We start from the raw sequence: 12,374 nt of genomic DNA, 5'->3' as shown, positions 1-12,374 counted from the left end.
TTTATATTTGAGACTATTTAATCTTTTTTAGCAGATGTCCCCCATGTCGCAATGTAACACAAGGGCCTTATGGACATGTATGTCCAGCTTCTGCAAGGTCTCACTGACACCACTCTGGCAAAAGTGAAGCACTGATTCACACTGCTTAATTTAAGACTGTAAGGGAGAAGTTCAGCTCCCCTCTTGGCTCTGCTGAGACCTTTCTCGTGAAAGCTGACATTACCTTGCTCTGCTGTTGATACTATGTAGGGGCGCATGCTAATACCAAGGGTGGGGGAGAGTAGATGGTTGACTCATATTGTGAGCAGAAGTACCAATAGCCTCACCTGGCTTAGCCTTGTTGATACAGTTGGGGGTAGAGGTTCGCCTCTCTGCCAGGCCTCACTTACGTGGGAAAGGAAAGGTGAAACAGTGGTGACTAGCTCTACTTTGTGCTGCCTTGTTAAGTCTCACTGCTACTGAATGGGGATGGAGGCTCAGCTCATCACTGGACTCCACTGACACTACCCTGCTGGAAAAATTGGAGCACAGCTTGTTTCCACTGGGCTGGTGACAGATCAACTTCTGCTTGGTTTCAACTTTAATATCATAACCAGGAAATCAGAGTGACATCTGCTCTGCCAGGTGAAAGATGGAAGAATAGCTCCCTACTCAGCCCTGCTGCCACCACCAGGTGAGGGATTCAGAACTATGCCACTTAGTTCTGTGGGATGGCAGGGGGTGATGTGGAATATCAGCTGCCTGCTTGACTCAACTGAAACTATAAGGGAACTGAACAGTTTTTCCATCGGTGCTTAGCTGTAGTAGGGCAAATATTGCTGAAAAGCCATTCTTGCCTCTTAGGTGACCCTTGTCCTTGTCTGTTGGCTAGACAAACAGGCTTTTGTAGGGGTATTTTTTGTTTATGCCACTCGTTGGTGGGTGCAGGTTGAAGGCTTTCTTCAGTATCCTGTCCAGAATATACAGGAGATAATAAGGAAACCCAAGTAACTCACTGCCATGTCATTTCTCAATTCCTGAGGTTCCCAAGTAGCCAGGTAGTCTGCCTTCTTCTTTCCATCTTTCAGAATCTTTCTTTCTTTCTTTTGGTTTTTTTGTTTGTTTTTGAGATGGAGTCTCGCTCTGTCATCCAGGTTGGAATGCAGTGGCACCATCTCAGCTCACTGCATCCTCCACCTCCCGGGTTCAAGCGATTCTTCTCTTGCCTCAGCCTCCCAGGTAGCTGGGACTACAGACGCATGCCACCAGGCATGGCTAATTATTATTATTATTTTTGTATTTTTAGTAGAGACGGGGTTCCACCATATTAGCCAGGATGGTCTAGATCTCCTGACCTTGTGATCCGCCCGCCTCGGCCTCCCAAAGTGCTGGGATTACAAGCATGAGCCACCGCGCCTGGCCCAGAATCTTTCTATGTTTATTTTATAATGCCTAGGCATTTTTAGTAGTAATAGGAAGGATCTGGAAGGAATGAAGCTACTCCATCTTGGCTGGAAGTCTCCTCAGCAGGAATACTTTTGAAACATGACAGAGATATTATAATGTTATCTGGAGCAATCAATACATGAGCCGATAAAATAAAAAAGAAAAACAACACAGGACCTTTCCTACTATGCTAAAAAAGCACTATAATCAAAACCATACAGTGCTGAGAAAAGAATAAATAGATTAATGGAACAGAAGTTCAGGAAAAGACAGACTTAAGTATGTGTGTGTCTTAAATTGGAAAATTTAGTATATGATACATGAGGCAAAATTCAAAAAAGTGGGCCAAAAATGGATTTTTCATTAAGAATTATCCCTCAGGATTTTTCCCATGGGCTGGAAAAACAAAGACACATTTTAAAAATATTGTATCAATTTAGTCATCTCACATATAAATAAAATCTATACTAATATACATTGCAGATAAAGAATAAATGCATCTTGAATAATAAACTGGCATAACTACTTTAGAAAAGTGAGATTTCAGTCAGGAAAGTTGAAAATACATGTTTCTTAATACCCAGGAATTCCACTGTTCAGTATACACTTCAGAGAAACTTATACATGAGTACCAGGATGCTCTTATAATAATGTTTATAGCATCACTTTTCATAATCATCCCAAAAGGAAACAAGCTAAATATACAACAGTAGGATGTCTCAGTTATCTGTGGTACAGTGGTGTATTTTACAATTAAACAAAGACCTTAGTTACAGTCAATAACATGAATGAATCCTACAAAAAGGGTTGATAAAAAGCAAGGCACAAAAAAACTGCATACAATATGATTTAATTCATATGAAGTTCAAAGAGCGCAAACACGAATTGTAATGTTTAGGGATGTGTATACAGTTGGCAAAACGGAACAAAAGCAAGGAATTGATAATGATAAAAATCATAATAGTAGGCCGGGCATGGTGGCTCAGGCCTGTAATCCCAGCACTTTGGGAGGCTGAGACGGGCGGAACACTTGAGGTCAGGAGGTTCAAGACCAGCCTGGCCAACATAGCAAAACCCTGTCTCTACTAAAAATACAAAAATTAGCTGGGTGTGGTGGTGCATGCCTGTAGTCCCAGCTACTTGGGAAGCTGAGGCAGGAGAATTGCTTGAACCCGGAAGGCAGAGGTTGCAGTGCGCTGAGATCGTGCCACTGCACTCAAGCCCGGGCGACAGAGACTCCGTATCAAAAAAAAAGAAAGAAAGAAATCAGAATAGTGGTTACATCTAGGGTGAAAAAGGGACTTCTGATTGGGCCAGGAATTTATTCACTCTTTATGTGGCTAAGGGCTAAGAATCCATTCACTCTTTTGAAGTGATTTACTACAATCAATAAATATATGTTTAATTGAAAAAATTTACGAACCAGATAATTTCTGGTGCTAAAAAATTGTGAAAGATTCCCACATCTGCCAAAATGTGATTTATGTTTAATCAGTCATATTATTTTAATAGCAAAAATACATATACATATTTATTTATACATGGTATATACTACAGGTAGCATATCAAATTCAAACTCAATTGTTCTGTTTAGACAATTTAAGATTACTCAGATATTACCCAACTGAAATGAACATTACGTCCGTATGCTTCACATTTCTTTCAGCCAAAACAAAAACGATTATAACTGATTTCAGCTGAAAATGCTAATGTGCCATCAAATATTGGTGAAATGTTTTAGAACAGTTTTTCTTTGAGTACTTTGAAAGCAAGATGAATTCCTCATTTTTTTTAATGCCTCAGGCCTCAAACTCTCAAGTTATTTTAGATATAATACCAGTAATCGACGGAAAAATTATGTTACATATCGTCCATGAATCCTGCTTTTTTTTTAAAAGGAATCTCCTGAGGAATAACTCTTGTAACTCTAAAATTAAAAAAGCACACACAATGAAAAAAAAAAGCTGATTCCTTTAGGAAAAAAATCACTATTTAAAAACAGGCAACAGTCCTGCTAATTAATTAAACTAATTAAATAATATATTAATACTCTGCCTTTAGGGTAAGTCTTCCTTAAGGCTACATCTTCAGCCCAATTTTAATACCTCATATAACTTTTCCGTGAGATTCCATTCGCTGACTAGCATGGCCTCAATTAACTCTCTTGTATGAGGACAAACCTTAATATCAATTACTAGATTGTATTTCTCTTCTGAGTTCCAGGCTGATTTATTCAATGACTTATTGGATATTTGGTAATCTGAGAGGGACCTCAAACTCAGTAAGTCCAAAACATCCTCTTTCCTATTAATAATATTCTGTCTCCAAAACATCCTTTTTAAGTTAACAGCAACACCACCTACTCAATTTCCCAAGCCAGAAATCTGAGTCAATCTTTCCTTTTTGCCCTAAACATCCAATAAGTTATCAAGTATTGCTGATTCTACTTTCTGAAATAATATTTTTCAAATCTTGTTTTCTTCTCTAGCCTCATTGTCACTGCTTGAGTTCAGGTTCTAATCATTTTGTGCCTACATTCCTGCAACCTGGTCTCCTTCCATCTAGGTAGAACCTCTTCTCTGCTGAAATCACTTTTCTCACTCAGCATAGTAAGGCTTTAAAAAAGTATCAAAATGATTATGTTACTTTCTTCCTTAAAAATCACATAAAGGAATTCCATAATTTTCAGGATAAAAACCAAACTTCTTAACATGGCCTGCTTCCAGCCCTTTATCTTACCAGTCTTTATTTTATACCCTATAATCTGGTATCCTATTATTTCATGTCTATGCTTCTGTATAAAACTCCAATTTCCTGGGGGTTACCTCTTGGAAAGACTTTGCTGATTTACTTTTTCCAACGTCCAGGTGTCCCTCCTATGTATTTTCATAAAACTCTTGGTTTATCTTCATCAGTTAACACACATTTTAATTGTATTATCAGACAGAGTGCCTTTATAATACATAATTTCAATTCAATATTCTTTACATAAATGTTGCTGATTCATATATATTTATTAATTGCTTAAAGTTTCTAGAGTTCAATTTTTGAGTCATTATAAAATATATTTCAAGAAGTAATATCCTCATGCTTTTCCAACCCTTTAACAACACTTGATGATATTTTTAGAAGTCATTATTGAATGTCAAAAAAAAATCTTCATTGAATTTCCTCATATGAAAAATGAGAGACCTGGATTAGACCTAAAGTTCCTCCTAGCTAAAATATTTTACAAGTTCACACAAAGTTGGAATAAATTTCTTGAAATTTTTTGGAAGCTAGAATTAACACATTAATTTCTGATGTTGACCATACATTAGAACACTTGACATACTGAAGCTAATAGTGTATCATATAATGGATCAATGGGCTTACTTGATTTAAAAATAATGCAAACAAATTACAAGATTTTTTTCTTTTCAAAAATGTCCCTTGAGGCTGGGCGCAGTGGCTCATGCCTTAATCCCAGCACTTTGGGAGGCTGAGGCAGGTGGATCACCTGAGGTCAGGCGTTCAAGACCAGCCTGGCCAACTTGAAGAAAACCTGTCTCTACTAAAATAAAATTTAAAAAAAAATTAGTTGGGTGTGGTGGCACGTGCCTATAATCCAAGCTACTCAGGAGGCTGAGGCAGGAAAATCACTTGAACTCAGGAGGTTGGAGGTTGCAGTGAGCTGAGATCATGCCACTGCACTGCAGCCTGGGTGACAGAGCGAGACGGTCTCAAAAAAAAAAAAAGCCCCTTGAGTCTTGAGTCATAGAATTAAATAATTATTTTGAATTGAATTTGAATTTATTGAAATATTTGAATTTATTGAACTTCATATTGAAAAGTTTAATCAAATCAAGCTTAATGATTTGTTGAGATCTTTACATGTCATTGTTAACAATTTAACCAGTATTGTTTATTCTTCATTATTAATATCCAATTATTCAATCTTGCTTTTGAAAAAGAATATATTATGTTAGAAAATTAATATTCCATAAGACTTAGTAAAATGTTAGAGACAGAATAATATCATAATGCTCTAATTTTTAAAGAGTAAGTCAATTTTTCATTACTGTAATGTAAATTTTTAATTGAAATTGGCATATCGTGTTTTCAAAGGAACCCAGAAAAATATGTACTAAAAGACTGATATTATTTAAAAGTGGTGAAGGCTTATAGGGAAAATAAATTGCAACCAGATAAAAAGATAATCCATTATGCACACCAATGCTTATACACAGTGTTTTCTTATGTAGATTTTTAATGAACTACACAGGAAAGGGTTCCTTTTTGATTCTCCTAATATTGTAGTCAGAAATTCATTGGAAATGGCAGATAAATCTGATGGTGATTATCTGATACATATAAATTTTTAATTCAACCATGATAACTGAGAAATAATAGTCTAACATAGCCAAATATCAATGGCATAAAGAAAAACGAACTCTTCCCCACCCCTCACCAAGATGTTAAATGTTTGTAGAGGTGAAAAATGCCATACTATACCTTGATTTCTTCTATTTCGTCTGGTACTATCTTGTATGCTGATATAGTCCCACCCAACCTGAAATTAGGAGAAGAAAATATTCTCAAAACCAGCAATAGTGTTTAAAATGTATGAAAGATTTCTGCCATTACCATCAGAATGCTACCAATAACTCCCAGCATTCACCCCACCAACCATGGAGGAAAAACAACCATTTTGTGCATATATTTTCCATGTATTAGTTTAAAAGAGGTAGATAATGAATGACTATCAAAAGAGAAAATATTGTTAGATTTTTTACCTATAACTAAGATCCTCTTATTGATGATTTTAATAATGCTGAAACTGTCACTTTTACTGCTGTATTCTGTCACAGCTAACATGCATCAGGAACTGACAGCAAACATGTTTGACTTTTTTAAGAAAGAAATCATAGCTTTTTACTTTTTATAGTAGCTTTAGGTTTACAGAAAAATAGAGCAGAAATTAGAGCATTCACATATTTCTGCCCTTCCTTCCCCATGACCTTGTTTCCCTTTTTATTAACATTTTGCATTAGTGTGGCACATGTGCTATAACTGGTGAACGAACATTGATTCTGCATCTTTTTTTAAAGTAATTTGAATAGGGAGTCAGAGAGACGTGTGTGCCCAGCACTGTCCAAGGGGAAGAGATGAGAACTGGGGAGTTACAGATAATTTAATCCTTAAAATGTTCTTTGCCTTGAGACAGTGATGCCATTATACGTCATATTCACCTGTTTGAAATATTTTTTAGAAAGCAACTAAGCTTTATATAAGATCATGTGCCAAGTATGTATCATATATTATCTAATTTAATCCTTGCAATTATCTCTATTATAAAAATGGGAAAATTGAGACAGAAACATTCAGTAATTTTTCTTAAGCAACTGAAGGAACTAGCAAATGAATGAGTTGAGATGTACAAAAGTATAAAATACACACCAGATTTTGAATACTTAGTATGAAAAACAATAATTTTAATATGTTGACTACATGTTAAAATAACATTTTAGATATATTGGGTTAAATATATTATTAAAATTAATTTCATCTGTTTCTGTTTACTTTTTAATATGTGGCTACTTAGAAGCTTTAAAATTACATACAGAGTTGTGGCCCCCAGCACATCTCTATCAGGTACCCTAGGCTATTAAACTCCAAATTACCTAACTGCCTTTGTTCTAATTCAGTGCTTACCAAAGAACCTTCTGATTACTTATCTGCGCTTATAAGTACACCTCAGTAACAAAAAAAGGAGTATCATACGTAAGAGACTTATGTATTCTGGACCCTTTGGGATATCTCCTCTCCCAAATGTAAAATAATAAATACCATTCTGGTTTCCATTAAAAAAAAGATAGCCAACCAAATGATCCAAAAACTATGCTTATTACCTGGGTGACAAAATAATCTGTACACCAAACCCTTGTGACATGCAATTTACCCATGTAACAAACCTGCAAATGTACACCCTGAACTAAAATAAAACTTGGAAAGAAAAAAAAACAAGAATGTATAGGTTTTAATCTCACAATTTCAGTGGCATTCAGAGAAAAGGCATGTTTTAAAGCAAAGGTGTAGTATTTGAGCAGACCTGGAGTTACAATTTTACAAAAGACAACAGTGTTTGAAACTTTCCTACAGTATTTTAAATAAAGTATACTTTTATATCATTTCCAAATGTAGCTATATTTTTTAAATGTTTTAACAGAGAAAAAAATAGTTGAAAAGTGGATACATGTTAACAGTACAAAGGAAGGACCCTTGATTTGCTCTATTTGAACAATAATATAATTATGGAAATCATATATAAAATCAGATAGAAATAAAAGTTGGGTTAGAGAAAAATTATGTTCAATTACTTTGAAAGTTCCCAACTGAGAATCACACACTGACTAAACAGCTCATTAAACAATATAAGTGGAATACAAGACTTTTTTTTTTAAATTAATTTATTATTATTATACTTTAGGTTTTAGGGTACATGTGCACAATGTGCAGGTTAGTTACATATGTATACATGTGCCATGCTGGTGCACTGCACCCACTAACTCGTCATCTAGCATTAGGTATATCTCGCAATGCTATCCCTCCCCCCTCCTCCCACCCCACAACAGTCCGAGAGTGTGATGTTCCCCTTCCTGTGTCCATGTGTTCTCATTGTTCAATTCCCACCTATGAGTGAGAATATGCGGTGTTTGGTTTTTTGTCCTTGCAATAGTTTGCTGAGAATGATGATTTCCAATTTCATCCATGTCCCTACAAAGGACATGAACTCATAATTTTTTATGGCTGCATAGTATTCCATGGTGTATACGTGCCACATTTTCTTAATCCAGTCTATCATTGTTGGACATTTGGGTTGGTTCCAAGTCTTTGCTATTGTGAATAATGCCGCGATAAACATACGTGTGCATGTGTCTTTATAGCAGCATGATTTATAGTCCTTTGGGTATCTACCCAGTAATGGGATGGCTGGGTCAAATGGAATTTCTAGTTCTAGATCCCTGAGGAATCGCCACACTGACTTCCACAAGCGTTGAACTAGTTTACAGTCCCACCAACAGTGTAAAAGTGTTCCTATTTCTCCACATCCTCTCCAGCACCTGTTGTTTCCTGACTTTTTAATGACTGCCATTCTAACTGGTGTGAGATGGTATCTCATTGTGGTTTTGATTTGCATTTCTCTGATGGCCAGTGATGGTGAGCATTTTTTCATGTGTTTTTTGGCTGCATAAATGTCTTCTCTTTTGAGAAGTGTCTGTTCATGTCCTTCGCCCACTTTTTGATGGGGTTGTTTTTTTCTTTTAAATTTGCAAATTAGGTATTGATGGGACGTATCTCAAAATAATAAGAGCTATCTATGACAAACCCACAGCCAATATCATACTGAATGGGCAAAAACTGGAAGCATTCCCTTTGAAAACTGGCACAAGACAGGGATGCCCTCTCTCACCACTCCTATTCAACATAGTCTTGGAAGTTCTGGCCAGGGCAATTAGGCAGGAGAAGGAAATAAAGGGTATTCAATTAGGAAAAGAGGAAGTCAAATTGTCCCTGTTTGCAGATGACATGATTGTATATCTAGAAAACCCCATCGTCTCAGCCCAAAATCTCCTTAAGCTGATAAGCAACTTCAGCAAAGTCTCAGGATACAAAATCAATGTACAAAAATCACTAGCATTCTTATACACCAACAACAGACAAACAGAGAGCCAAATCATGAGTGAACTCCCATTCACAATTGCTTCAAAGAGAATAAAATACCTAGGAATCCAACTTACAAGGGACGTGAAGGACCTCTTCAAGGAGAACTACAAACCACTGCTCAAGGAAATAAAAGAGGATACAAACAAATGGAAGAACATTCCATGCTCATGGGTAGGAAGAATCAATATCGTGAAAATGGCCACACTACCCAAGGTAATTTATAGATTCAATGCCATCCCCATCAAGCTACCAATGACTTTCTTCACAGAATTGGAAAAAGGTACTTCAAAGTTCATATGGAACCAAAAGAGAGCCCGCATTGCCAAGTCAATCCTAAGCAAAAAGAACAAAGCTGGAGGCATCATTCTACCTGACTTCAAACTATGCTACAAGGCTACAGTAACCAAAACCGCATGGTGCTGGTACCAAAACAGAGATATAGATCAATGGAACAGAACAGAGCCCTCAGAAATAACGCCACATGTCTACAACTATCTGATCTTTGACAAACCTGACAAAAACAAGCAATGGGGAAAGGATTCCCTATTTAATAAAAGGTGCTGGGAAAACTGGCTAGCCATATGGAGAAAGCTGAAACTGGATCCCTTCCTTACACCTTATACAAAAATCAATTCAAGATGGATTAAAGACTTAAACGTTAGACCTAAAACCATAAAAACCCTAGAAGAAAACCTAGGCATTACCATTCAGGACATAGGCATGGGCAAGGACTTCATGTTGAAAACACCAAAAGCAATGGCAACAAAAGCCAAAATTGATAAATGGGATCTAATTAAACTAAAGAGCTTCTGCACAGCAAAAGAAACTACCATCAGAGTGAACAGGCAACCTACAAAATGGGAGAAAATTTTCGCAACCTACTCCTCTGACAAAGGGCTAATATCCGGAATACAAGACTTTTTGAGAGAAAAAATATACGTAGGTATAAAAATGCTAAATTATATTATAAAAATGTCCAACCTCAGGAAGAAATGCGTTGAGAAGCATGACAAGTTTAATAAGTAAGGTAAAATATATGCATTATTGCTAACCATGTCTTACTAATGCTTTGGGATAAAAGTAAATTTTTTTTCTAATTGCATTCAAATTATTTTCTTATTTGTGGTACAGCACTTTGAGGAAATAACAATGACAAGATTACAGAAATTAGTCTGAATGACATCTACATTAAAACCTTGTAGATATGGCCAGGCACTGTGGCTCATGCCTGTAATCCCAGCACTTTGGGAGGCCGAGGCGGGCAGATCACGAGGTCAGGAGATCGAGACCATCCTGGCTAACACGGTGAAACCCTATCTCTACTAAAAATACAAAAAAGTAGCCAGGCGTGGTGGTGGGCGCCTGCAGTCCCAGCTACTCGGGAGGCTGAGGCAGAAGAATGGCGTGAACCCGGGAGGCGGAGTTGCAGTGAGCTGAGATTGCGCCACTGCACTCCAACCTGGGCGACAGGGCGAGACTCCATCTCAAAAAAAAACCAAAAAACTTTCTAGATATGATACTCAATTTACCTTATGTCAGCAGTCAAGATGGCAAAATATAAAGATTATCTAGGGCCCAATGATAGTAAAATACTCTGACAATATTTAGAACTGACTTCAGGGCTAGGTTCACTGGCTCACGCCAGTAATCCCAGCACTTCTGGAAGCCAAGGTGAGAGGATTTCTTGAGGCCAGGAGTTTGAGACCAGCCTATGCAACATAGTGAGAGTCCACTTCTTTAAAACAAACAAAAAAAAGAGCTCTTACAGCAGTGATGTGTTAAGTTCTAAAGCAAAAGAGAGTCATGACCTAGGAAAGATATTATCAAAGATTTCCCCAAATCATCTGATGCAGTGGCTCATGCCTGTAATCCCAGCACTTTGGGAGGCCGAGATGGGAGGATCACGAGGTCAGGAGTTCAAGACCAGCCTGACCAACGTGGTGAAACTCCGTTTCTACTAAAAATACAAAAATTAGCTGGGCGTGGTGGCGGGCACCTGTAATCCCAGCTACTCAGGAGGCTAAGGCAGAAGAATAGCTTGAACCCGGGAGACAGAGGTTGCAGTGAGCTGAGATCACGCCATTGACACCCAGCCTGGGCAATAGAGCAAGGCTCCGTCTCAAAAAAAAAAAAAAAAAAGATTTCCCCACAAAAATTCCTAAGATTTGTTAGAAAGCAAGTCTATTATTGGCAGTGATTTATTTTCTTGTGTCTAATATTTCTGGTACTCAACTATTCCCATGTTATCAGCCTTCAGCATGTGAAAAGCACACAAAAGAACTTATTACCTGCCATCTTTTTCCTGACATACACTTCATGGGACAAGTCTTCCCCATTGCACTTCCCAAAGTAGGAGTAGCTCTGCTCTTTACATGCCACTCATTCTGCACAGCGGCAGTCTTCTCTGGGGAGACCAGAAAACCTAGGCTACTGAGCCAAATGGTAGAGGAAGGAAATGGTCTGGATTAAACAGCAATGAAGGAAGTAAAGGAAGAAGGGGGAAAAAAAGGTCCTGTGATTTCAAGGGCATGGCATTAATTTTTCTAATGTGCTCATATATTAAATCATATCTAGAATAAACTTCAACATTGGGGCAAACAGTATCTGTATAATTGTACACATACCAAGGGGACGGTTTTAAAGACCAAATTTATTTGAAAGTATACATTATTGCTTTTTGTTTAAAAATTTATTTTCATTTTCACACTATATCTGATTCTTCTAAAAATTCTTTGATTTTTAAAAACATATATCAGAAATAACAGGGCTGGGTGATAAATTTCATTATTTTAAAGAAGAATATGAAATTGGTCATTAGGATGGGTAATACTCTCTATTCAGGAAGAAATAGTGCTAAACGTATACCTGTGAATTTGGCCATTATTCATTATTCAAATACATGTTTGAAATAATCTGACAAGAAGAAATGATGTTTCCAATCTCTCTGACTTCCTCTTTTGCCCTTCTCTCTGCTTTTAAGGCTCATGTGATTATATTGGGCTCAACCAAATAATGTGGGATAACCTCCCTATTTTAAGGTCATCTGCAATGTCTCTTTTGCTATATAACATAACTTATTCACAGGAGTAACAAAAGCAGGTGAAAGTCATGAGTCCAAAATTCTGCCTACCACAAGGTCAAAGATTAAAAGCAGGGCCTGCTATCTAAGTAATCAGATGGGACTGTGGCCCACCTATGGTTAACTGTGGCTTCTCCCAGAATGGTAGCAGTGGGGATGGAGA

The 12,374-nt window shown here is 37.1% G+C and overlaps 1 protein-coding gene across 17 annotated transcripts in view; it reads right to left on the bottom strand.

Moving 5' to 3' along the window:
- GPHN (gephyrin) overlaps positions 1-12,374 on the bottom strand; it is a 688,936-nt gene that overhangs the window by 410,991 nt on the left and 265,571 nt on the right. For all 17 annotated transcript variants that reach the window (XM_024231223.3, XM_054529737.2, XM_054529738.2 and 14 more), the window contains 1 exon segment: positions 5,920-5,977. In XM_024231223.3, the coding sequence (XP_024086991.1) occupies positions 5,920-5,977 (58 nt within the window).

The sequence above is a fragment of the Pongo abelii genome, chromosome 15 (genome assembly GCF_028885655.2).
Source record: "Pongo abelii isolate AG06213 chromosome 15, NHGRI_mPonAbe1-v2.0_pri, whole genome shotgun sequence".
In the NCBI taxonomy this organism is placed as follows: domain Eukaryota; kingdom Metazoa; phylum Chordata; class Mammalia; order Primates; family Hominidae; genus Pongo; species Pongo abelii.
Note: the sequence above shows the minus strand (reverse complement) of the source record. Positions and strands in the feature narration are given on the sequence as shown.